The sequence below is a fragment of the Pristiophorus japonicus genome, chromosome 3, assembly GCF_044704955.1.
Source record: "Pristiophorus japonicus isolate sPriJap1 chromosome 3, sPriJap1.hap1, whole genome shotgun sequence".
In the NCBI taxonomy this organism is placed as follows: domain Eukaryota; kingdom Metazoa; phylum Chordata; class Chondrichthyes; family Pristiophoridae; genus Pristiophorus; species Pristiophorus japonicus.
The window spans coordinates 196,479,192-196,503,193 of NC_091979.1; the positions used below are offsets into that span (position 1 = coordinate 196,479,192).

The 24,002-nt window shown below is 46.7% G+C and overlaps 1 protein-coding gene across 3 annotated transcripts in view; it reads right to left on the minus strand.

Annotated features, from left to right (window-relative positions):
* LOC139260061 (disintegrin and metalloproteinase domain-containing protein 23-like) overlaps positions 1–24,002 on the minus strand; it is a 304,045-nt gene that overhangs the window by 146,658 nt on the left and 133,385 nt on the right. For all 3 annotated transcript variants that reach the window (XM_070876183.1, XM_070876182.1, XM_070876184.1), the window contains 2 exons: positions 14,647–14,729; positions 3,928–3,991 (listed from right to left, as the gene is read on the minus strand). In XM_070876183.1, the coding sequence (XP_070732284.1) occupies positions 3,928–3,991; positions 14,647–14,729 (147 nt within the window). The remainder of the gene's footprint in view (positions 1–3,927; positions 3,992–14,646; positions 14,730–24,002) is intronic.

Here is a 24,002-nt window from a genome sequence, read left to right on the forward strand (position 1 = left end):
AGCATCTCTTGGGAGCACTGCATATAAGCAGGCCTCCCATGCTGTGCCAGCATTCTGGAGTCAGAATAAAGAGAATAAGGTCACACTTACTCAAGTCTACAGTACTCAGTCACATTGCTTTATTTGAGACACAACAGAGAGGACCAGAAAATCCGCCTCCATGCTTCGGCTAATAAAGGAAAGCATTCCGTATGCCTTTTTAACTATCTTATCGACCTGTCCTGCTACCTTTAAGGATCTGTGGACATACACTGCAAGGTCCCTCTGTTCCTCCACAGTATCCTCCCATTTATTGTGTATTCCCTTGCCTTGTTGTTCCTCCCCAAATGTATTACCTCACATTTTTCCAGATTGAATTCCATTTCCCACTTTTCTGTCCAACTGACCAGTTCATCGATATTTTCCAACAGTCTAAAGTTTTCCTCCTCACTGTCAACCACACGGCCAATTTTCATTATCATGCTCCCTACATTTAAGTCTAAATCATTAACATATACTAAAAAAGCAAGGGACCTAGTACTGAGCCCTGTGGAATCCCATTGGAAACAGCCTTCCAGTCACAAAAACACCTGTCAACCATTACCCTTTGCTTCCTGCCACGGAGCCAATTTTGGATCCAATTTGCCACTCTCCTTTGGATCCCATGGGCTTTTACCTTTTTGATCAGCCTGCCATGTGGGAATTTGTCAAAAGTCTTGCTAAAATCCATGTAAACTACATCAAACGCACTGCCCTCATCGACTCTTCCTGTTACCTCCTCAAAAAATTCAATTAAGTTAGTCAGACACGGCCTTCCCTTAACAAATCCATGCCGACTATCCTTGATTAATCTGTGTCTTTCAAAATGAAGGTTTATACTGTCCCTCAGAATTGATTCCAATAATTTGCCCATCACCGAGGTTAAACTAACTGGCCTATCATTACTCGGTTTATCCCTTCCTCCCTTTTTAAACAATGGTACAACGTTAGCAGTTCTCCAATCCTCTGGCACCACTCCTGGAGCCAGGGAGGATTGGAAAATCATTGTGCAGATCCTTAGTATCAGCATTGTTGGCTGTGAAGGCAACCTGCAACCAACTGAATCCCCTGATCGTCATGGCTAATCCCACTCCCAGGAAGAGAGCTCATTGTTTCACCGACCAGGCACTGGAGTGGAACAAAGGAGGGCAGTGCTGTTCCCAGACACTGAAAGGAGACCATTGCCCCAAGTGTTCAGGGTAATGTGGAGGGAAGTGGCCCAGGAAGTCTCGACCAGTAGTGTGGCCGTCCGGAGCCTGATACAGTGCCGGAAGAAATTCAACGACCTCACTCGGGTTGTCAGGGTGAGTACATGCTTCAACAGGTCCTACATACCAGCATCTGAACCTCATATTGCACAAACCAGCACACTCCCACCACTCACCCACCAAGCATCTCCACCTAGTCAAACTCACATCCACATCTTGCCTACAATAACAGCTATTCAACTATGGCATGCACATCTTCCAAACACATAGCTGCACTCTGACTCTCACACATTTGTTTATCTTGCAGGCCAAGATGGTCCACAATCGGAAGGAGCAGCAGAGGACGGGTTGGGGGTGGGGGGTGATGCTCAGCTCCAGCAGATTACAGACCTTGAGGAGCGAGTGCTGCAACTCATTGGGTCGCAGATGGTGGGCTCCACGGCCATTGGTGACGTCGACCCTGTTGGGGCAACAACGGTATCTTCATTCCCTCTCCCTTTCTCTTTCCACTTCCTCCTCATACCACAAGCCTTTATCACGTGTCAGCTCCTGATAATGTCTGCCTTCCTTGCTCCATTCTTGTCCGCTCTCATCTAAACTCGAGTCTTGTGCCTTTATGCTTTCAGATAATCAGTGACCAGATGATCAGCCTGCCCCTGGGCCTCCCACTGAGAGTGAGGTGGGAGAAGGAGGAGGAGCAAAGCACCACGTCACTGCATCTCTCACCCGCAGGCACCACCTCAGATACTGGCACTACGTGATCTTTAGAGGTAAGTTTAATAGAGGACTCTGCACTGGGTTATGCACTGGAGATGAGCGGCTGCAGCAAGGCCAGGGGGACAGGGTACTCGGGAGCCGGCTCCCTGGAGGGCGGGTTCGTGCGCAAGTTCTGTTGCACAGGACACAGATGAGGACCTCGATGGGGAGGCGTTCACAAGAAGGGTGATGGCCGTGCACTCGGAGATGATAGGTGCAATGACAAGGGTGCCTGTCAGCCTCTCGGCAATGATGAGGAGCGTGGAGGAGTCCACTTCCAACACGTCTGTGAGTTATTATCAGGCCGTTAACTCTGTTTCTCTCTCCACAAATCCTGCCTGACTTGCTGAGTGATCCCAGCATTTTCTGTTTTTATTTTATAATTGTTGAGGCTGGACGGTGGGGGGGGTGTCAATTGAATATATCAAAACTGAGATTGATAACTTTTTGTTCGGTAAGAGTATTAAGATGCAGGTCTGCCATTTTAGAATTGAATGGTGGAACAGACTCGAGGGGCTGAATGGCCTCCTTCTGTTCTTATTGGATGGAGCTGTGGAAATGCCAGTCCTTTCTTTTCGGAGTGGAACTCTGAATGCTGTGGCTGTGGTCAACCGATTTGGACCAGTAACTGGCCGCTACATCAGGGGTGCAGAGTGCCGCTCATGCATTCATCAAGACTTGGACATTGACGTCACGGACCTTTGTCCATTCTCACCTTTCTCCGGTTTAAGCTGTCAGCAGCCCAAAAAATTGCGCCTTGCGGAATTGATTTCAGTAGCAAAATTGCTGAATGCCAAATTTTCTTTAAACTTGACTTGCGTTTAAAAAAAAATCTGCCAAGTGACCACAGTGAAGTACATGGCCCAGCACAAAACCATTGCATCCTTCGCAACTCTTTTGAGAAAATGAAGCCTGTGACTTTTGGAATAGTCCAAACGATGTCAGATAGGCTCACTGGGCTAACTAGCATCTTGCTGCTCCTAAAAGGGCCTCCGAATTGTGGCCTTGAGAGTTGCCAGAGGCCCGAACTAATAAGCCAGATAACCCAAGTTCAAATCCCACTGTGGCATTTTTGAAAATCTGAGCTCAGTAAGATATTAAAAAAAACTGGGAAAAAAATAAACTGTAATGAAACATGGTATTGTGAAACTGTCGGATAGTCATAAAAACACCTCAAATTTAAAATCTCATCTTCGTGTTCAAATCCCTCCATGGCCTCCACCCTCCCTTTCTCTGTAACCTCCTCAAGCCCTACAACCCTCTGAGGTCTCTGCGCTTCTCCAATTCTGGTGTCGTTTGCATCCTCCATTTTTTTCATCCCACCACTGACGGCTGTGTCTTCAGCTGCCTGGGCCCTAAGCTCTGGAATTTCTAAACCTCGCTACATCTCTCTCCTCTTTTAAAACACTCCAAGAAACCTATCACTTTGATCAAGCTTTTGGTCACCTGTCCTAATATCTCCTTATGTGGCATGGTGTCAAAGGTTTTCTGATAGCGCTCCTGTGAAGTGCCTTGGGTCATTTTACTATGTTAAAGGCACTATATAAATACACGTTGTGTTGGTTCATTAATGTACTTTAGGGAAGTAACCTTGGCGTTCTTAACCAGTCTGGCCTTCATATGACTCCAGTCCCACATTAGTGTAGTTGACTCTGGTCTGCCCTCTTGCAGTGGCCTCGTGAGTATACAGTTGTATCAAAACCATCGCAAAGAATAAAAAAAAGCATTGAGGAAGCACCCTCACCACATGGACTGCAGCGGTTCAAAAAGGCCCACCACCACCCTTCTCAAGGCAACTAGAGATGGGCAATAAATGCCAGCCTTGCCAGCGATGCCCACATCCTGAGAAAGAAAAGCTCTGTCAACAACCTGTGAGGTCTACCATAACCAGCAATACCTGTAGCACCTATCATCTGACAGCACAAAAGAAATGCTTGGTACTCACCTCTGTATGTGTCTGCGTCAATGGCTCAATGATATACATGTAATTACCATCATCAAACATGCCACTAGAAAGAGAGAAAGATGACACAGAATTAGAATGAGGCTGCTGGCCCCAATCAGTGCCTAGTACCTCACAGAAAGCTCACCAACCCTTGTTACCACCGACCCAGCATTTAAAACTAGAACTGTTTTCACCGGAGTTTCCTCATTTTTGCTCTCTTTTGTGTTCCTGAAGGTGAGGGGGTGCTGATACTGTGACAGCCCTCACTTGCCCATCTGCCCATGTCAGCATCAAGCAAACCTAGATCAAGTGTGCTGCAAAGTTAGATGCAAGTAAAACTTGCATCAGGAACCCGCTGTCATCTCGCTCCCACGAGCCTTTCCCCCAAGCGTGTCTGTCATCGTGGGGCCGACCCGACCGGCAGCGGTGGGCGACCCAATTGAAATAATTATGAGGTACTTTACAGGCATTTAAGAGCCTTTTCCCCCCTACATTTTAAATTTCCCTGCAGGGCCACGGGATTCACACGGCTCGAGAACCACGTCTGTCAAACTGAGGCGTGAGTTTCATGGTCATTGCTCCAGCTGATTACTAGACAGCATGGAAAACAAACCAAAATAAAAACATGTTGATTACATCAGTTAACAGATTGATGGAGATTCTGTTCTACTTGTAAAGCTACTGGTAAATGTTAATTTCAAAATTCCTGAAGGGATGCAAGTGCTACCCTGGATGGTGAGGGAAATACATTTGCCCTTCTTTTTATAGCCCCGTTAGCATCTCTGGAGGGTGATAACGGGGTGCAATGGCGTTTTCATCCAGGGGAGGGAGGGGCACTAGCGTTTCCGGGGAAATTGCACCGGAGGTTTGGGGGGCATTGTCCCGGCAGCACCGCGTCCCACGGTTAGCGCCCCGGGTCGGCGCACTACCGGCGATGTCATCATCGCCATGCGCGCCAACCCCTCACCGTCACGCGCCGACCCATAATTGCCCTGCGAGCCGCGAGGCTGGCGCAGGTGGATGTCAACACCAGCTTCACAGGTCGTGAAGCTGCTGGACATCTGGCTCCGGGGCGCCCCTTAAAGGTGAGGTCTTTAGCGCCCTGGGCTGGTCGAGTCGGCCCGACAATGGCGGCCCTCACGCCGACATCTTGCAGCCCCACACTGTCTTGGATGCCGGGTTGTTGGCGCAGTCGATCGCGTCTCTGGTGGTTCAGTGACAGCCATTAACGGGCCTACAGAGTACGCAGCAGCCCTCCCCATTAATGGAGTGGCAGGGGCATTGTAGCACGTTAGCGATATGCAGAGCATCCACGTAGCGCTGGGCCCAGCACCGCACTACCGCCCCGGGAGCGCCTCTCAAAGAAAGCGGAGTGCCGGAGATAGCGCTCCATTTACTTTTGGGGCGTATGGCCCAATTCCGCGTTGGGGGCGGAACTTCCGTGTCGGGCACAGGAAGTCCCAGCCCCAGAAGGTTACCGCCTCCAATCGGGGCGAATGGCAAATTCTAGGCCTATAGCTTTGTGACTAAAGCACCAATAATCTCCTAATTAATGATCGCATTTGTAGATGGAGTCATATTACTTAATGATAATATTTGGATTCGAATGTTTAATCTTTGCTGTTGTGTCTCATTTCAGTTTTGGTGCTTTGGTATGGAAGAGAAAATGGATGTGGTGATGGGGACGTGGGATGAAATTCACTGGATCCTATCATGTATGTATGCTTGGGGTTACTAGCCACCAGGTGGCGCCACTGTCGGAGGTCACTGGGCTGTACGCACGTGTGTGCATCCCAGGTATAAAAGGCAAGCCATCATGTAATGTGATCACTTTGGGCCCTAATAAAGCAGAGCCAGGTTTGTACCTGTGTTAGTTTACAGTATTCCGTCTATCAAGTTATTACACACATAACATTTGCCGACGAGGTAACTTAAGAACCTTCGTATGCAAAAATGCACACAATTGGAATTCTGGAGAGAATCATGGAGGGAGAGGACTGGACAGATTTTGTAGCTCTCCTGGACAAGTACTTCGTGGCAAACAAAATGGAGAAATCTACTGACGCAGTTAGGCGCAGGGCGGTCTTCCTCACGGTTTGCGGTCCGAAAATCTATGGACTCAAAGAATCTTCTCTCGCCTGCAAGTCCAATGGACAAGGACTATGAGGAATTGTGTGCTCTGGTATGTGACCATCTCAAACCAGAAGACGGCATCATCATCTCATGATATCGATTCTACAAGCATGTTCGTTCTGAGGGCCAGGATATGTTGGAATTCGTTGCCGACCTAAAACATCTAGCTGGACCGTGTAAGTTCGAAAACTTATTGGGAGACGTGCTGTGGGACTTCTTTGTAATCGGCATCAACCAATGGTGATCCTGCATAAGCCACTGGCAGTGGAAATGCTGGACATGAGCAAGGCCATCACGATTGCCCAGGCATGCATGACGACGGACAAACACTCAAAGCAGATATCATCGGAACTCGACAAATACTGTAAACAAGATTGTATTGTCGTCTGGCAGAGCTGCATATGGCAGGGCCTACTCGACTGCGTATGCGAAACCTGTGGCTGCTCAAAGTCTGCCAAAGGGAATGAATCCGATTTCACCGTCTGGGGACAATCATCGGCTTCATCAGTGTCGGTTTAAACAGTACATTTGTAAAGGCTGATTGAGAAGGGGGCATCTCCAGTGTATGCATCCGCAACTGAGCAAGCGTGCTGCGACACAACACATGGAGGATGATGACCAGTATAGCGCGGATCTGGATATGCAATTCGAGATACCAGAGGAGGAAGTATTTGGACTGTATTCATTCCTAACAAAGAGCCAACCGATAATGATTAATGTGAAACTTAACAGCGTGCCGGTAATGCTGGAATTGGACACGGGTGCAAGTCAAACAATAATGAGCCAGAGAACATTCGACAAGCTGTGGGACACTAAGGCTGTGAGGCCTAAGCTGAGTCCAGTCAATGCCAAGTTGCGTACGCACACTAAAGAATTCATAACGGTGATTGGCAGTGCAGTAGTCAAGGTGTTGTATGATGGTGCGGTTCATGATTTACCATTATGGATTGTTCCAGGCAATGAATGGTCCAATGCTGTTCGGCAGGAATTGGCTAGAAAAAAATCAAATGGAATTGGAACGATATCAAAGCGTTATCGTCGGAGGATGACACTCCATGTGCTCAAGTGCTGAGCAAGTTCCCCTCGCTGTTTGAACCAGGTATCGGCAAGTTCACGAGAGCCAAGGTGTAGATCCACGTGGACTCGGATGCAAGACCCGTCCATCATAAAGCTTGGGCGGTTCTGTACATGATGAGCGAAAAGGTCGAAATCGAACTGGACAGACTCCGGCGTGAAGGGGTCATATCACCGGTCAAATTTAACGAATGGACCAGCCGCATTGTTCCTGTGTTGAAGAATGCTGGCACTGTCAGGATTTGTGGAGATTACAAGGTTACGATCAGCCGAGTTTCGAAACAAGATCAATACCCATTACCAAAGGCTGATGATCTGATTGCAACGCTAGCCGGGGGGAAGTCGTTCACTAAATTGGATCTGACGTCAGCCTATATGATACAGGAGCTCGTCGACACATTGAAGAAACTTGCGTGCATCAACACTCATAAAGGACTGTTTATCTACAACAGGTGTCCTTTTAGAATTCGCTCGGCTGCAGCCATATTTCAGAGGAACATGGAGAGTCTTCTGAAGTCCATCCCTAGGCCCGTCGTGTTCCAAGATGACATCCTGGTCACAGGTCGTGACACCGCCGAACATCCGAACAACCTGGAAGAGGTTCTACATCGTCTGGACGAAGTGGGAGTCAGACTGAAACAGTTGAAGTGTGTCTTCATGGCAACGGAAGTCAAATTCCTGGGGAGGAAAATTGCTGCTGATGGCATCAGGCCTACGGACTCGAAAACCAAGGCCATCAAAAAACCAAGCCTCAGAATGTGACGGAGCTGCGTTCGTTCCTTGGTCTACTCAACTACTTCGGTAATTTCCTACCGAGATTGAGCACTTTATTAGAGCCACTGCACATGCTGCTAAGAAAAGGCGACAACTGGGTTTGAGATGTCAAGACAGAGCTTTTGAGAAAGCTACTAATCTGCTTTGCTCTAACAAGCTGCTGGTATTATGATCCGTGTAAGCGTCTAGTATTGGCCTGTGATGCTTCGTCATATGGAGTTGGTCGCGTGCTCCAACAAGCTAATAAGTCAGATAAACTACAACCTGTTGCGTATGCTTCTAAAAGTTTGTCAAAGGTGGAAAGAGCCTACAGCATGGTAGAAAAAGAAGCATTAGCCTGTGTATGGGGTTAAAAAGATGCTTCAGTACCTGTTTGGTCTTCGGTTGAACTGGAAACAGATCACAAGCCATTCATTTCATTCTATCCTTCCTGAATGTTGAATACCCCTGGATGTTAAGTTCCCAGCCCTGGTCATCCTGGAGCCATGTCTCCGTAATCCCAATCACATCATATTTGTTAACATCTATTTGCACAGTTAATTCATCCACCTTATTGTGGATACTCCTTGCATTAAGACACAAAGCCTTTAGGCTTGTTTTTTTAACACCCTCTGTCCTTTTAGAATTTTGCTGTACAATGGTCCTTCTTGTTCTTTGCCTTGGGTTTCTCTGCCCTCCACTTTTCCTCATCTCCTTTCTGTCTTTTGCTTTTGCCTCCTTTTTGTTTCCCTCTATCTCCCTGCATTGGTTCCCATCCCCCTGCCATATTAGTTTAACTCCTCCCCAACAGCACTAGCAAACACTCCCCCGAGGACATTGGTTCCGATTTTGCCCAGGTGCAGACCGTCCGGTTTGTACTGGTCCAACCTCCCCCAGAACTGGTTCTAATGCCCCAGGAATTTGAATCCCTCCCTGCTGCACCATTGCTCAAGCCACGTATTCATCTGAGCTATCCTGCGATTCCTACTCTGACTAGCACGTAATTATAGACCGGTTAGCCTGACATCAGTAGTCGGGAAAATGTTGGAATTAATTATTAAGGATGAAATAGCAGCGCATTTGGAAAGCAGTGACAGGATCCGTCCAAGTCAGCATGGATTTATGAAGGGGAAATCATGCTTGACAAATCTTCTGGAATTTTTTGAGGATGTAACTAGTTGAGTGGACAAGGGAGAACCAGTGGATGTGGTGTATTTGGACTTTCAAAAGGCTTTTGACAAGGTCCCACACAAGAGACTGTTGTGCAAAATCAAAGCACATGGTATTGGGGGTAATATACTGACTGGATAGAGAACTGGTTGGCAGACAGAAAGCAGAGAGTCGGGATAAATGGGTCCTTTTCAAAATGGCAGGCAGTGACTAGTGGAGTGCCGCAGGGCTCAGTGCTGGGACCCCAGCTCTTTACAATATACATCAATGATGTGGATGAAGGAATTGAGTGCAATATCTCCAAGTTTGCAGATGACACTAAACTGGGTGGCGGTGTGAGCTGTGTGGGGGACGCTAGGAGGCTGCAGGGTGACTTGGACAGGTTAGGTGAGTGGGCAAATGCATGGCAGATGCAGTATAATGTGGATAAATGTGAGGTTATCCACTTTGAGGGCAAAAACGCGAAGACAGAATATTATCTGAATGGCTGTAGATTAGGAAAAGGGGAGGTGCAACGAGACTTGGGTGTCATGGTTCATCAGTCATTGAAAGTTGGCATGCAGGTACAGCAGGCAGTGAAGAAGGCAAATTATATGTTGTCCTTCATAGCAAGGGGATTTGAGTATAGGAGCAGGGACGTCTTACTGCAGTTGTACAGGGCTTGGTGAGGCCTCACCTGGAATATTGTGTTCAGTTTTGGTCTCCTAATCTGAGGAAGGACGTTCTTGCTATTGATGGAGTGCAGCGAAGGTTCATCAGACTGATTCCCAGGATGGCAGGACTGACATATGAGGAGAGACTGGATCAACTGGGCCTTTATACATTGGAGTTTAGAAGGATGAGAGGGGATGTCATAGAAACATATAAGATTCTGACGGGACGGGACAGGTTAGATGTGAGTAGAATGTTCCCGATGTTGGGGAAGTCCAGAACCAGGGGACATAGTCTTAGGATAAGGGGTAGGCCATTTAGGACTGAGATGAGGAGAAACTTCTTCACTCAGAGCATTGTTAACCTGTGGAATTCCCTGCTGCAGAAAGTTGTTGATGATAGTTCATTGGATATAATCAAGAGGGAGTTAGATATGGTCCTTACGGCTAAGGGGATCAAGGGGCATGGAGAGAAATCAGGAATGGGGTACTGATGGAATGATCAGCTATGATATTATTGAATGGTGGTGCAGGCTCGAAGGGCCGAATGGCCTACTCCTGCACCTATTTTCTATCTTTCTATGTTTCTATGTCTGTGGTCGTGGCCATCAAAACCATGGTCCAGGATCCACATCGACATTGCAGGCCCGTTCCTGGGAAAGATGTTTTTAGTTGTGTTGGATGCATATTCCAAGTGGATAGAGTGTATAATCATGTCATCCAGTATATCCACAGCTACCATTAAGAGCCTTCGTGTCATGTTTGCCACTCATGGTCTGCCCGACATCGTTGTAAGCGACAACAGACCTTGCTTCACGAGTTTGGAGTTTCAAGAGTTCATGAAACTCAATGGTATCAAACACGTGAGGTCAGTACCATTCAAACCCACATCTAATGGTCAAGCAGAGTGTGCTGTCCAAACCATCAAGCAGAGTATGAAACGTGTAATTCAAAGTTCACTGCCGACTCGCTTGTCATGCATATTGCTTAGTTACAGGATAAGACTCCACACACTTACCGGGGTCCCCCTTGCTGAACTATTGATGAAGAGAGGTCTCAAGACCAGGCTCTCTCTTATCCACCCTGACTTGAACGATCATGTTGAAGACAGACGCAAAGTCAGCAGTGGTATCATCATCGTGCTGCTGTGTCACACGACATTTCTGTTAACGATCCTGTGTATGTACTAAATTATGGTCAAGGTCCCAAGTGGATCACCGGTACTGTTACAGCCAAGCAGGGTAACAGAGTGTTTATTGTCAAGCTCAAGAATGGGCAGACATGCAGGAAACATGTTGATCAGATAAAGCTGCGGCACACGGATGAACCAGAACAGTCTGAGGAAGATACAATCAGTGACAACCAACCTACCCTCAGTCATCAGAGGACTCCACTGTCATCAATGAATCTGGACTTTCAATCCCTGACATGGTCATTGACACTCCCATCAGATCGGCCACCCAGCCCCCAGTCATAACAGACTCAAAACGCTCGCCCAAGGCTGGAGTTGAACTGAGACGATCAACTCGGGAGCAGAAAGTCCCGGACTATCTCAATTTGTAAAAAGACTGTTACTAATATCTTAAAGGGGGATATTGTCATGTATGTATGCTTGGGGTTACTAGCCACCAGGTGGCGCCACTGTTGGAGGTCACTGGGCTGTACGCACGTGTGTGCAGCCTAGGTATAAAAGGCAAGCCATCATGTAATGTGATCACTTAGGGCCCTAATAAAGCAGAGCCAGGTTTGTACCTGAGTTAGTTTACAGTATTCAGTCTATCGAGTTATTATATACATAACAGATCCGAATTCTGATGAGACGGTCATGGACCCCCCCCGTACAGAATCGCAATAGACTCACTGTCTCCTCCATCGCTGTTGTTGCTGCTCCTGCTCCTCCTCATCATCCTGCTCCTCTTACTCCTCATCCTGCTCCTCCTCATCCTGCTCCTCCTCATCCTGCTCCTCGTCCTCTTCTTGCTCCTCCTCCTCCTCCTCCTAGTCCTCCTCCTCATCCTGCTCCTCGTTCTCCTCCTCCTCATCCTGCTCCTCATCCTCCTCCTCCTCCTGATCCTCCTCCAACTCCTCCTCAGGTGGTGCGGCTATGCCTAGTGGCAATGGCTGTGCACTCATGATGGCGAGGTTGTGCAGCATGCAGCAGATGACGATGAATAGGGACACCCGCTCAGGCGAGTACTGGAGGGCTCCTCCCGAGCGGTCACGGCAGTGTAACTGTTGTTTTAGCAATCCGATAGTCTGCTTAATGATGTTCCTGGTGGCAGCATGGCTCTCATTGTCTGACTGCTGGGCAGGAGTGTTGGAGTTGGGGAGGGGAGTCATGAGCCAGGTGGAGAGAGGATAGCCTGGTTTCCGAGCAGCCAACTGCGAGCTTGATGTGGTGGCTGGAACAGAGTTGGCACACTGGTCAGACGCAGAATGAAGGCATCATGGCTGCTGCCAGGATAGTGGGCATTCATGGTGAGGATTCTGCATGTGTGGTCGCACACCAGCTGCAAATTCAGTGAGTGGAAACCTTTGCAGTTACAGTAGACCCCAGCATTGTGATGCGGTGCCCGCAAAGCGACGTGGGTGCAGTCAATGGCATCCTGCACCATGGGGAAGCCCGCTATCCTGGCAAAGCCACATGCATGCTTGTGCTGTTTCTCTCTGGTCATGGAGAAGGAAATGTATTCCCTCCTCTTTCTGTACAGAGCCTCTGTGACTTCGCGGAGGGAGCAATGGACGGCAAGCTGGGAGATGTTGGAGATGTCTCCTGTCGTCCCTGGAAGGATCCATGAGTGTGATGTCACCTTGACTGCCACTGAGAGAGCCATCCTCATCCTGGTATGAGGCTCGAGGTCTGGTTACATCAGATGGCAGAGCTCTGTGACCACGTCCTTGCTGAAGCACAGCCTTTGAACACACTGTTACTCAGTGAAATTAATGTAGGAGAACTGCTACTGGAATACCCTGTTGTCAGCCCTGTTGGGCCTTCTCGCTCTGGCCACATTTTGCTGCTTTTCTCCCCGTCTTGCTCCTTGTCTTTCTCCCTGTGCTTCTCCCTGTGCCTCTTCCTATGCCTCACCCTGCCCTGCTCCATATCTTTCTCCCTGCCTTTCTCTCCACCTAAGGAGCCTCAGACAGTGAAGTCTGAGCAGGAGGTTGAGTGCCAACACAGCCCCCATGGACAAGATAAATTTTGCGATTTCAAATCTTCCTTCAATGATATAGGGGAATAGTTAGGTGGCAGAACAGTTCTTGAAGTCAAAATCACAGCAATCTGTCCACCAGCCACTCTGCCTACGTGTTAGCAATCTATAAAGAGTAAAGGCCAACAAAAATTTGTTTTCAAGATGGCGCATTTAACTAGCACTCCTCCAGCCAACTCCCAACTCCAACTCGACAGCTGAAACTGTTGTTGTCATCGCCAGGTGGAAAGTGAGGGTGAGTGGCCAAATTTCACTTCCGGGGCGGTAACAGGATGCTGTGCATGATGATGTTGTCATCATCGGCGCGCGCAACCGAGCGGGGAGCTTCCGGCGGGCGCGAGGCACTACCTCATAGTGCCTCCGCAAAACCCCCACCCAATTCCACAGGGCGGGGGGGCGGGCACTGTTCCCGCTGCGCTCAGGCGAAAAACCTCCCAGAGGAGCTAACGGCAGGCGCACAAGAGGCCAATTTCGGCCCCTCTGTCTCAGTGAAGTGTGCAATGGGTGTGAGTCCATAACTGCAGCAGACTGAGTGTGGGATCTATAAAGTATATGACTAAGCCTTGGGCTCTCTAATCTGACATGATTGATATGGCCAGATAGAAGTTGTGGCATGTCAGACAAGCAGGTTCACTCCCTGAAAAAACCTTTCTCCTGGCACTTAAAGGGAAGGTGATGCTCAGACAAGTGCCATTTGTGGTATTTGGCCCTACTTACCTTCCCTTTTAAACACTTAGGTGTATTGTGTTATTTTTTAAGGTTTACTTTCCAGTTTTCTCCTGGGGGGCTGACTCGTGCTGGGGTGTGATTCCCCGGGTGTTCCTGATCTTCACTGAAGAGGCAATTCTTTACATGTGAGCCTAGACTGTGTGTATTGACCAGCTATTTGACGGCAATGGGTGTCAAGGCCAAGTCCAATGGTGACCTCCATCAACATTCCTATGTGCACCCTTCCAACGGAGATTGCCAATGGTGGCAAACAGGAGCTTGGCTCCGGGTCAATTTTCCCTTCTCTAACCCCGGTGCACTGAAACCAACTCTCTCCAATTGCAGCCCCAATGAATTTACTGTACACCAGGAACTGGGCACTGGTTCTTGTGGCCCATATCACTCAGTGCTGCGCAGGAAGTTGCCTTTATCCAATAGGCTGCTACGAGAGTTAAACTTCCTCCCTATCTATTATAATGCTGCATTACCAAAGTGGTCCTGTTACGAGTTTGTAAACTGTTCTTTTGGATTTACACTTGCTTTTGGCAGGGGGGCGTGGGTGGGGGGAGGGGGGAGGTGTGTGGTGTGAGGGAGGGTTTGGGGAAAGGGGGTCCTTTACAGCACAGCGAGCTGCAGAGTTCAACTATACGCATTAATCCCCTAAGCATCCATATTAAACCTGTGGGTCATCTCCATTTCTCCTCACCCTCCAACCCTCCTGCAGCTCCTATGAGCTGGACTGACAACTGCGTGCCACATTAGAGGCAGCATTCTGTCCAAATCCATCAACGACTAGGTTTATCCTCCCCACCCATTTCACCATGTATGGGGAGAAGACGTTCATCCCATTGGTCTGCATTGGATTTGAACTCCAGTTCTGGGGGTTAGGGTGCGGTGAAAGAGCCCACTCCACTGCCCGGCCCACCGAGCGACCTTCCATCTCTGAACTCATCCCGTAACCCAGCGTTAAAGCTGTAAGTCGCACACGATCTTCCCAGGGAGAGCCCCCTGATCATACTTACTGAAGCCCATCGCAGGTGGACAGAGCAACTTTGGACTTGTCGTTCCCCCGTATCTGGCCATGATAGTAACAGTGTTCTCCACCCTGAGGGAAAAGCAAACGGAAAGGAATATAAGTGAAACGTGGTTATAGATCAAACACCACTGAGGTGCCATTGGCCTGGACACCAGTAATCTAGATTTCAAACTGCCCCAAAGCACTCTTTCTTCTTGGAGACAATTTGAACCTAACACGCTGGGCGGGAATCCCATGGGATATTACTCTCCGTTGCCTTCAACAGAGAATAAAATCAGACCAGGTGTAAAACAAGTGGTGCACCCGATCTCGCCAGTATCCTGACAGGTGGGTTAGGTTAAAATTGCCCCAAGCAACACTTTGCGGAGCCAGGTAAGTATTCATGTCCTTATGACCATCGATTCCGGTCTTCTTTCTTGGCTGAGAGGTGTAAGGCAAGGAGATGATCTGCCCCCACGTCACATTGTTGCTGCAACCCTTTCCTCTGCACTGTAACTGTAGCGAGACTATGTAAAATGCACACAGATGCTGTCCCCTAAATGACTCACTGTAAACGGGCAGATTGAAGTTTCGAGGGCGTCTCCATTCAGTTTCAGCTCTGGCCCATGCTGAGCTGAGGCTTCTCCAGACAAAGAGGGAGGGGAAATCAGATCAGACGAGTGGAGTGGGACAATACCTAATGCCCCCTAGTGGCTGTGTCCATCCGTGCTCAGTCGCAATCATTTCGAGCGAGACTCATTCATTTGGCCTTTTCACCTATCTCATTCCTAAACAGAACGGCGTAGGCTTTAAATGGGTTTAGCAAACTCTCTCACGTTTATTTCTAATCATAAATCTCATTCCTAACACACCCCTGATCTTGACAGCTATGTATCTGGGATTAGGCCACTCCCCCACCGTCTTTGCAACAAAGATCTGAAGACCAGGCAGAAAAAAGAAAGACTTGCATTTATATTGTGTTTTTACCACCTCAGGATGTCCCAGCCAATTAAGTACATTTTTCAAGTTTAGTCACTGTAAGCTCCCACAGCAATGTGATAATGACTGGATAATCTGCTTTATTAATGTTGAGAGATAAGTATTGGCCAGGACCCTGGGGAGAACTCCCCTGCTCTTCTTCAAAGTAGAGCCAATGAATGGTTTACATCTACCTGAGAAGGCATCGCGGGGCCTCAGTTTTAATGCCTCATCTGAAAGACGGCACTTCTGACAGTGCAGCACTCTGGAGTGTCAGCTTGGATTATGTGCTCAAGTCTCTGGTGTGGGACTAAGAACCCACAACCTCTGACTCAGAGACAAAAGTGCTGCCCACTGAGCCACAGCTATCTGTAGCATCCTAACCTCTGCCATTAGCTGAGATCATCATAGGTCGAGCCTGTAACCTTGTGCTCTGTATGGCTTTAATATCACACCTCATGGCACCTTTATCCACTGGGTTATTAGGAGTTTTTAAAAGATCTTCTTTGGCTGTTACACTCGTACTTCTCTAGCAAACAGGCTATCATAATAATATAAATAAACAACAACAACTTGCAATTATATGGCGCCATTAATGTCCCAAAGTGCTTCACAGGAATATTATTCGACAACATTTGACACTGAGTCACATCAGGAGATATTTGGACAGATAATCAAAGAGGTAGATTTTAAGGAGCATCATAAAGGAGGAGTGTTGCTAACGTACTTTAGCTGTCCTGTCATTGTTCCATCCTATAAATAATGCAAAAACATCTCTATATTCTTACAAAGGGGTTGAAGGGATTTGGGAAAAGGGCGGGTAAATATGATTAGGGCTATTTGTTCATGTGGAGGGTAAATGCTGACATGGACCGAATGGCCTATTTCTGTGTTGTAACTTCAATTTGTTTTTATGTACAGTGCGAGCATAATGGGATTGAATCCATTCGCGGGGCTTAGGTTGCTTTTGTGTACTGTCAATGAGACATTACAGATGAACTGATATGGATAGCCAACATATCAGACAGGGACATCAGCTGCAACTCCATCTGTGAATACTACTATTTGACTGAGTTGAGCATCTGACCCTATATCCTCTCCATCACCAGGACCACCTACTTCCACCTTCATAACTTCACCCATCCCCATCCCTGCCCCAGCTCATCTTCTGCTGAAACCTTCATCCATGCCTTTGTTACCTCCAGACTAGACTATTCCAATGTTCGCCTGGCCAGCCTCCCACCTTGCACCCTCCGTAAACTTGAGCCCATCCAAAACTCTGTTGTCCGTATACTAACTCACACCAAGTCCTGTTCACCCATCACCCAAGTGCTTGTTGACCGGTTCGGCATCTCCTTGATTTTAAAACTCTCATCCTTGTTTTTAAATCGCTCCAGGGCCTCGCACCTCCTTATCTCTGTAACCTGCTCCAGCCCTACAATCCCCCGAGGTCTCTGCACGCCTCTAATTTTGACCACTTGCACATCCCTAATTTCCTTCGCTCCACTATTGATGGCCGTACCTTCAGATGATATGCCCTAAGCTCTCAAATTCTCTCTCTAAACCTCTCCACCTCTCTTTCCTCCATTAAGACCCTGCTTAAAACCTACCTCTTTGATCAAGCTTTTGGTCACCTGTCTTGTGGTTCGGTGCCAAATTTTGTTTGATAATGCCCCTGTGAAGCGCCTTGGGACGAGTTATTGGACCATCCATTAGACCCTGGACTAAAGTTCCGGAGACATGAATTCAAATCCCACCACAGCAGCTGGGGAATTTAAATTCAGTCAAGGGAGAGGAGAGAAGTGGAGAGGGTAAGGGACACAGGTTAGCAAGGCCATATAAAAAGCAAACCAAGCACTAGGGTTTATTTCTAGAGGCATAGAATTGAAAAGTAGGGAAGCTAACATCTCCAAGTTTGCAGATGACACTAAGCTGGATGTCAGTGTGAACTGTGAGGAGGACGCTAAGAGGCTGCAGGGTGACTTGGACAGCTTAGCTGAGTGGGCAAATGCATGGCAGATGCAGTATAATGTGGATAAATGTGAGGTTATCTACTTTGGTGGCAAAAACATGAAGGCAGAATATTATCTGAATGGTGACAGATTAGGAAAAGGGGAGGTGCAACGAGACCTGGGTGTCATGGTACATCAGTCATTGAAAGTTGGCATGCAGGTACAGCAGGTGGTAAAGAAGGCAAATGGTATGTTGGCCTTCATAGCGAGGGGATTTGAGTATAGGAACAGGGAGGTCTTACTGCAGTTGTACAGGGCCTTGGTGAGGCCTCACCTGGAGTATTGTGTTCAGTTTTGGTCTCCTAATCTGAGGAGGGTCATTCTTGCTGTTGAGGGAGTACAGCGAAGGTTCACCAGACTGATTCCCGGGATGACAGGAATGACATATGAAGAAAGACTGGATCGACTAGGCTTATATTCACTGGAATTTTGAAGAATGAGAGGGGATCTCATAGAAACATATAAAATTTTGATGGGATTGGACAGGTTAGATGCAGGAAGAATGTTCCCGATGTTGAGGAAGTCCAGAACCAGGGGTTGCAGTCTAAGGATAAGGGGTAAGCCATTTAGGACCGAGAAGAGGAGAAACTTCTTCATTCAGAGAATTGTGAACCTGTGGAATTCCGTACCACAGAATGTTGTTGAGGCCAGTTCGTTAGATATATTCAAAGGGGAGTTAGATATGTCTCTTACGGCTAAAGGGATCAAGGGGTATGGATAGAAAGCAGGAATGGGGTACTGAAGTTACATGGTCAGCGATGATCATATTGAATGGTGGTGCAGGCTCGAAGGGCCGAAGGGCCAAATGGCCTACTCTTGCACCTATTTTCTATGTTTCTATGTTATGCTAAACCTGTATCGAACCTTAGTTAATCCACACTTAAGAGTACTACATACAATTCTAGTCGCCATATTATAAAAAGGATATAGAGGTACTGGAGAGGGTGCAGAGAAGATTTTCAAGGATGGTACCAGAAATGCAAGGTTATACATATCAGGAAAGGATGAACAGGCTGGGTCTCTTTTCTCTTGGAAAATGAAGGCTGAGGGGTGACCTCTTCAAAATTATGAAACATTTTGATAGTGTGGATACAGAGAGAATGTTTGCACTGATGGGGAAGAGCATAACTAGAGGCCATCAATATAAGATAGTCACCAAGAAATCTAATAGGGAATTCAGAAGAAACTTCTTTAGAAGAATGAGAGGGGATCTCATTGAAACGTATAAAATTCTGACTGGGTTGGATAGACTGGATGCGGGGAGGATGTTTCCCCTGGCTGGGAAGTCTAGAACAAGGGGTCACAGTCTCAGGATACGGAGTAGGAAATTTAGGACCGAGATGAGGAGAAATGTTTTCACTCAGAGGGTGGTGAACCTGTCGAATTCTCTACCACAGAAGGCTGTGGAGGCCGAGTCTCTGAATATATTTAAGAGGGAGATAGATTTCTAGAAACAAAAGGCATCAAGAAGTATGGGAAAAAAGCAGAACTTTGGTGTTGAGATAGCGGATCAGCCATGAACATATTGAATGGCGGTGCAGACTCAAAGGGCCGAATGGCCTACTACTGCTCCTATTTTCTATGTTTCTATGTTTCTTTACCCAAAGAGTGGAACTCGCTACCACAGGGAGTGGTTGAAGTGAATAATATAGATGCATTTAATGGGAGGCTAGACGAGCATATGAGGGAGAAGGGAACAGAGGGTTATGCTGATAGAGTTAGATGAGGCGTGAGTAGAGCATAAACACTGGCATGGACTGGTTGGGCCGAATGGTTTTTTTCTGTGCCGTATATCCTTTGTAATTAAATAAATCTGGAATAAAAAGCTAGTATCAGTAATGGTGACGATGAAACTAGCAGATTGTCGTAAAAATCTATCTGTTTCACTAATGTCCTTCAGAGAAGAAAATCTGCCATCCTTACTGGTCTGGCCTAAATGTGACTCCAGAACCACAGCAAGGTGGTTGATGCTTAACTGCCCTCTGAAATGGCCCAGCAAGCCATTCAGTTGTCTGCTACAAAAAAACTGTAGCGGTTCAAGAAGGTGGCTCACCACCACCTTCTCAAGGGGAACTAGGGATGGGCAGCATTAACATAAGAACATAAAAAATAGGAGCAGGAGTAAAAATCTGCAAAAGAACATAGACACGCTAAGTGAGTGGGCAAAAAGTCATGCACTTTGGCAGAAAAAAAATCAAAGAGCAAGTTATTATTTAAATGAAGAAAGATTGCAAAGTGCTACAGTACAGCGGGCCATATGGCCTACTCCTGTTACTATTTCTTATGTTCTTTTTAGGCCAATTGCCCCTCGAGCCTGCTCCCCCATTCAATAAGATCGTGGCTGATCTGATCTTGGCCTCAATTCCACTTCCTTGCCCGCTCCCGATAACCCTAGACTCCCTTATCATTCAAAAATCTGTCTATCGCCACCTTAAATATATTCAATGACCCAGCCTCCACAGCTCTGTGGGGTAGAGAATTCCAAAGATTCACAACCCTCAGAGAAGAAATTCCTCCTCATTTCTGTTTTAAATGGGTGACCCCTTATTCTGAAACTGTGCCCTCTAGTTCTAGATTCTCCCACGAGGGGAAACATCCTCTCTGCATCTACCATGTCAAGCCTCCTCAGAATCTTATACGTTTCAATAAGATCACCTTTCATTCTTCTAAATGCCAACCTGCTCAACCTTTCTTCATAAGACAACCCCTTCATCTCAGGAATCAACCTCATGAACCTTCTCTGAACTGCCTCCAATGCAAGTATATCCCTCCTTAAAAAAGGAGACCAAAACTGTGCACAGTACTCCAGGTGCGGTCTCACCAACGCCTTGTACAGTTGTAGGAGGACTTCCCTACTTTTATACTCCATCCCCCTTGCAATAAAGGCCAACATTCTATATGCCTTCCTAATTACTAGCTGTACCTGCATGCTAACCTTTTTTGTTTCATGTACAAGGACCCACAGATCTCTCCCCATTTAAATAATAATTTGCTTATTTATTTTTCCTACCAAAGTGGATAACCTCACATTTTCCCACATTATACTCCATCTGCCATATTTTTGCCCACTCACTTAGCCTATCTATATCCCGTTGCAGATTCTTTACCTCCTCCTCACAACTTGCTTTCCCACCTATCTTTGTATCATCAGTAAATTTGGCTACATTACACTCGGTCCCTTCGTCCAAGTCATTAATATAGTAAATAGTTGAGGCCCCAGCACTGATTCCTGTGGCACCCCACTAGTTACAGTTTGCCAACCTGAAAATGACCCATTTATCCCTACTCTCTGTTTTCTGTTAGCTAGCCAATCCTCTATCCATACTAATATATTACCCCCAACCCCATGAACTCTTATCTTGTGCAGTAACCTTTTATGTGGCACTTTATCGAATGCCTCCTGGAAATCCAAATACATGCCACTTATTGGTTCTCCTTTATCCACCCTGTTTGTTACATCCTCAAAGAACTTCAGCAAACATGATTCCCCTTTCATAAAACCATGCTGACTCTGCTTGACTGTATTATGATTTTCTAAATGTCCTGCTACTACTTCCTTAATAATGGACTCCAGCATTTTCCCAATGACAGATGTTAGGCTAACTGGTCTATAGTTTCCTGCTTTCTGCCTCCCTCCTTTCTTAAATAGGGCCATTACATTTGCGGTTTTCCAATCCACTGGGACCTCCCCAGAATCCAGGGAATTTGGTAGATTACAACCAATGCATCCACTATCTCTGCAGCCACTTTTTTTAAGACCCGAGAATGCAGGCCATCAGATCCAGGGAACTTGTCCACCTTTCGTCCCATTATTTTACTGAGTACTTTTTCTCTAGTGATAGTGACTGTTTTAAGTTCCCCCCTCCCAATAGCCCCTTGATTATCGATTATTGGGATGCTTTTAGTATCTTCTACCGTGAAGACCGGCACAAAATATTTGTTCAAAGTCTCTGCCATTTCCCTGTTTCCCAATAAATGCTGGCCTTCCCATGACACCCACTTCCTGTGAATGAATTTTTAAAAACCAGAGGTGCCAGTCTATGGCCTTGGCACTTAACCTCCAGCTGTCAACTGAGGTCCAAATTCAAAGAATTTGTTTGAAAATTAGCTTTGGTGGGTAGGAAGAGCGGGGAGGGCTTGTGCGTACTTATAATTCAACAAAAATTCCCAATCCCAGGATGTCATTTGCTTTTTACAACAGTGACTACACTTCAAAATTGGTTGTCAAGTGCTTTGGGACATCTTGAGGTGGTAAAAGGCACTGTATAAACTCAAGTCTTTCTTTCAAATGCTCCTGCTCTAATGCATACAGCGACTGCTCTGTGTTTAACATATACACCAACTGCTCCTTCTCTGTGATATGCTGATATCAGTGTATCGTGAGATGGTACAGTAACACTGCAGTGAGAATCACATGGTACAGAAACATTTCAAACTGTGCGATTTAGTCTATCAGCCCGATGTGCACTTAAAATGGATTTTTTGCTCCGACACACAATTAAAATTTACATATGGAAGGCCAGTGGTGTTCATGGAAACGCAAATGACATCCTGGGATTGGGAATTTTTGTTGAATTATAAGTACGCACAAGCCCTCCCCGCTCCCTACCCACCAAAGCTAATTTTCAAACAAATTTTTTGAATTTGGACCTCAGTTGACAGCTGGAGGATAAGTGCCAAGGCCATAGACTGGCACCTCTGGTTTTTTTAAATTCATTCACAGGAAGTGGGTGTCATGGGAATGCCAGCATTTATTGGGAAACAGGGAAATGGCAGAAACTTTGAACAAATATTTTGTGTCGGTCTTCACGGTAGAAGATACTAAAAGCATCCCAATAATTGATAATCAAGGGGCTATTGGGAGGGGGGAACTTAATGTAGGAAACACAGCAGCCACTTTTGCACACAGTAAGACCCCACAAATAACAATTTGATAATGACCAGATAATCTGTTTAGTGATGTTGGTTGAGGGATAAATGTTGGCCAGGACACCAGGGAGAACTCCCCTGCTCTTCTTTGAAATAGTGGCATTCACCTGAGAGGGCTTCGGGCCACAATTTAACGTCACATCCGAAAGTCAGCACTTAGCGCAACACTCGCTCAGTACTGCACTGGGAGCACCAGCCTAGATTTATCTCTGGAGCAGCAATTAAACCCACCACCTACTGGCTCAAGAGAGGCGAGTGCTACCCACTGAACCACAGCTGACACCAGTTCTTAGTGGATACAGACCCATGCTACAAAACTGACTCTGGTTGGACAGTCCCAAGCAGCGGAACCACAGGAAGACTAGCATTGGAGCTGGAATCACTTCATATTGGTGCAACAGGGTCCTCATGTGAATATCCAGCTGAGGCACCTTGTTGGGGCAGAGTGGAGGAACTCATCCAGTCATGCCACACAAGCACTGGGAGTCTGCAATGGGAAACGTTCAATTTCCCAGTCCGAAAAGCCCCTGAAGAGCACAAAAACCCAGTAATGTTTTCTGATACATAAAATAATTTTTACAATAATTCCCTAAAACACAGCACTTGCAACAACACAGCAATCAGATTTTGAACTGAACAGTCAGGTGTTAGATGGCACAATTAAAGTGAGAAAGTGCTTTGCTGTTCAGAGGCTAACTGAATAATCTCCAGTTAAGATAATTGTTTGACTTAAAGTCGTTCTTCTATAACAATTGATTTTATCGACCCACCCCCCCCCCCGTCCTCCACTCCCCAACATTATCGCGTTCCATTTTGGAATCAAGTCTCCAAACAGCTTGACTATCGCTCATGCAGTTCCTCTCTCACTACAGGAACCTATATTTGGATTGTGAATGCAGAATTGCATGTAAAATGTATCCCCTTGCTGAAAATTGTCATGGTAAGCACTAAATTAATTCCATCAGCCTTGGGACACATTTGTAGCTAACAGCTACTTGAATATTCACCAAAGAAATGACGCACACTAAAATGATCGATCGATAAGTCAGAAGGTGCATGAACAGTCAGACACCAAGGTGAAGGATGTCATTGCTGGGGAAAGGAATACTTTGTGCCCCATGTGTCAGCATCAAAGTCTCGCACAGTAGTTAGTAGCTATGGCAAGAGTTAACTGCAGAGAACAGCTCCATCTGTCTTTCGAATGAGATGATAAATCGAGGCGCTGGGACCTCTGGTTAAGGCCTCATCTGAAAGACGGCACCTCTGACAGTGCAGCACTCCCTCAGTACTGAAGTGTCAGCCCGGGTTAGGTGCTCTAAACAGTCAACGTCTGTTAAAATGGCAGGGATGAGAAACTTTCATTAGAATGAGAGACTCAAGAGTGAGGAAAGAGGTTAGGGGCAATTTCTTTATGCAGAAAATTGCTAGATATGGTGGGACGAAA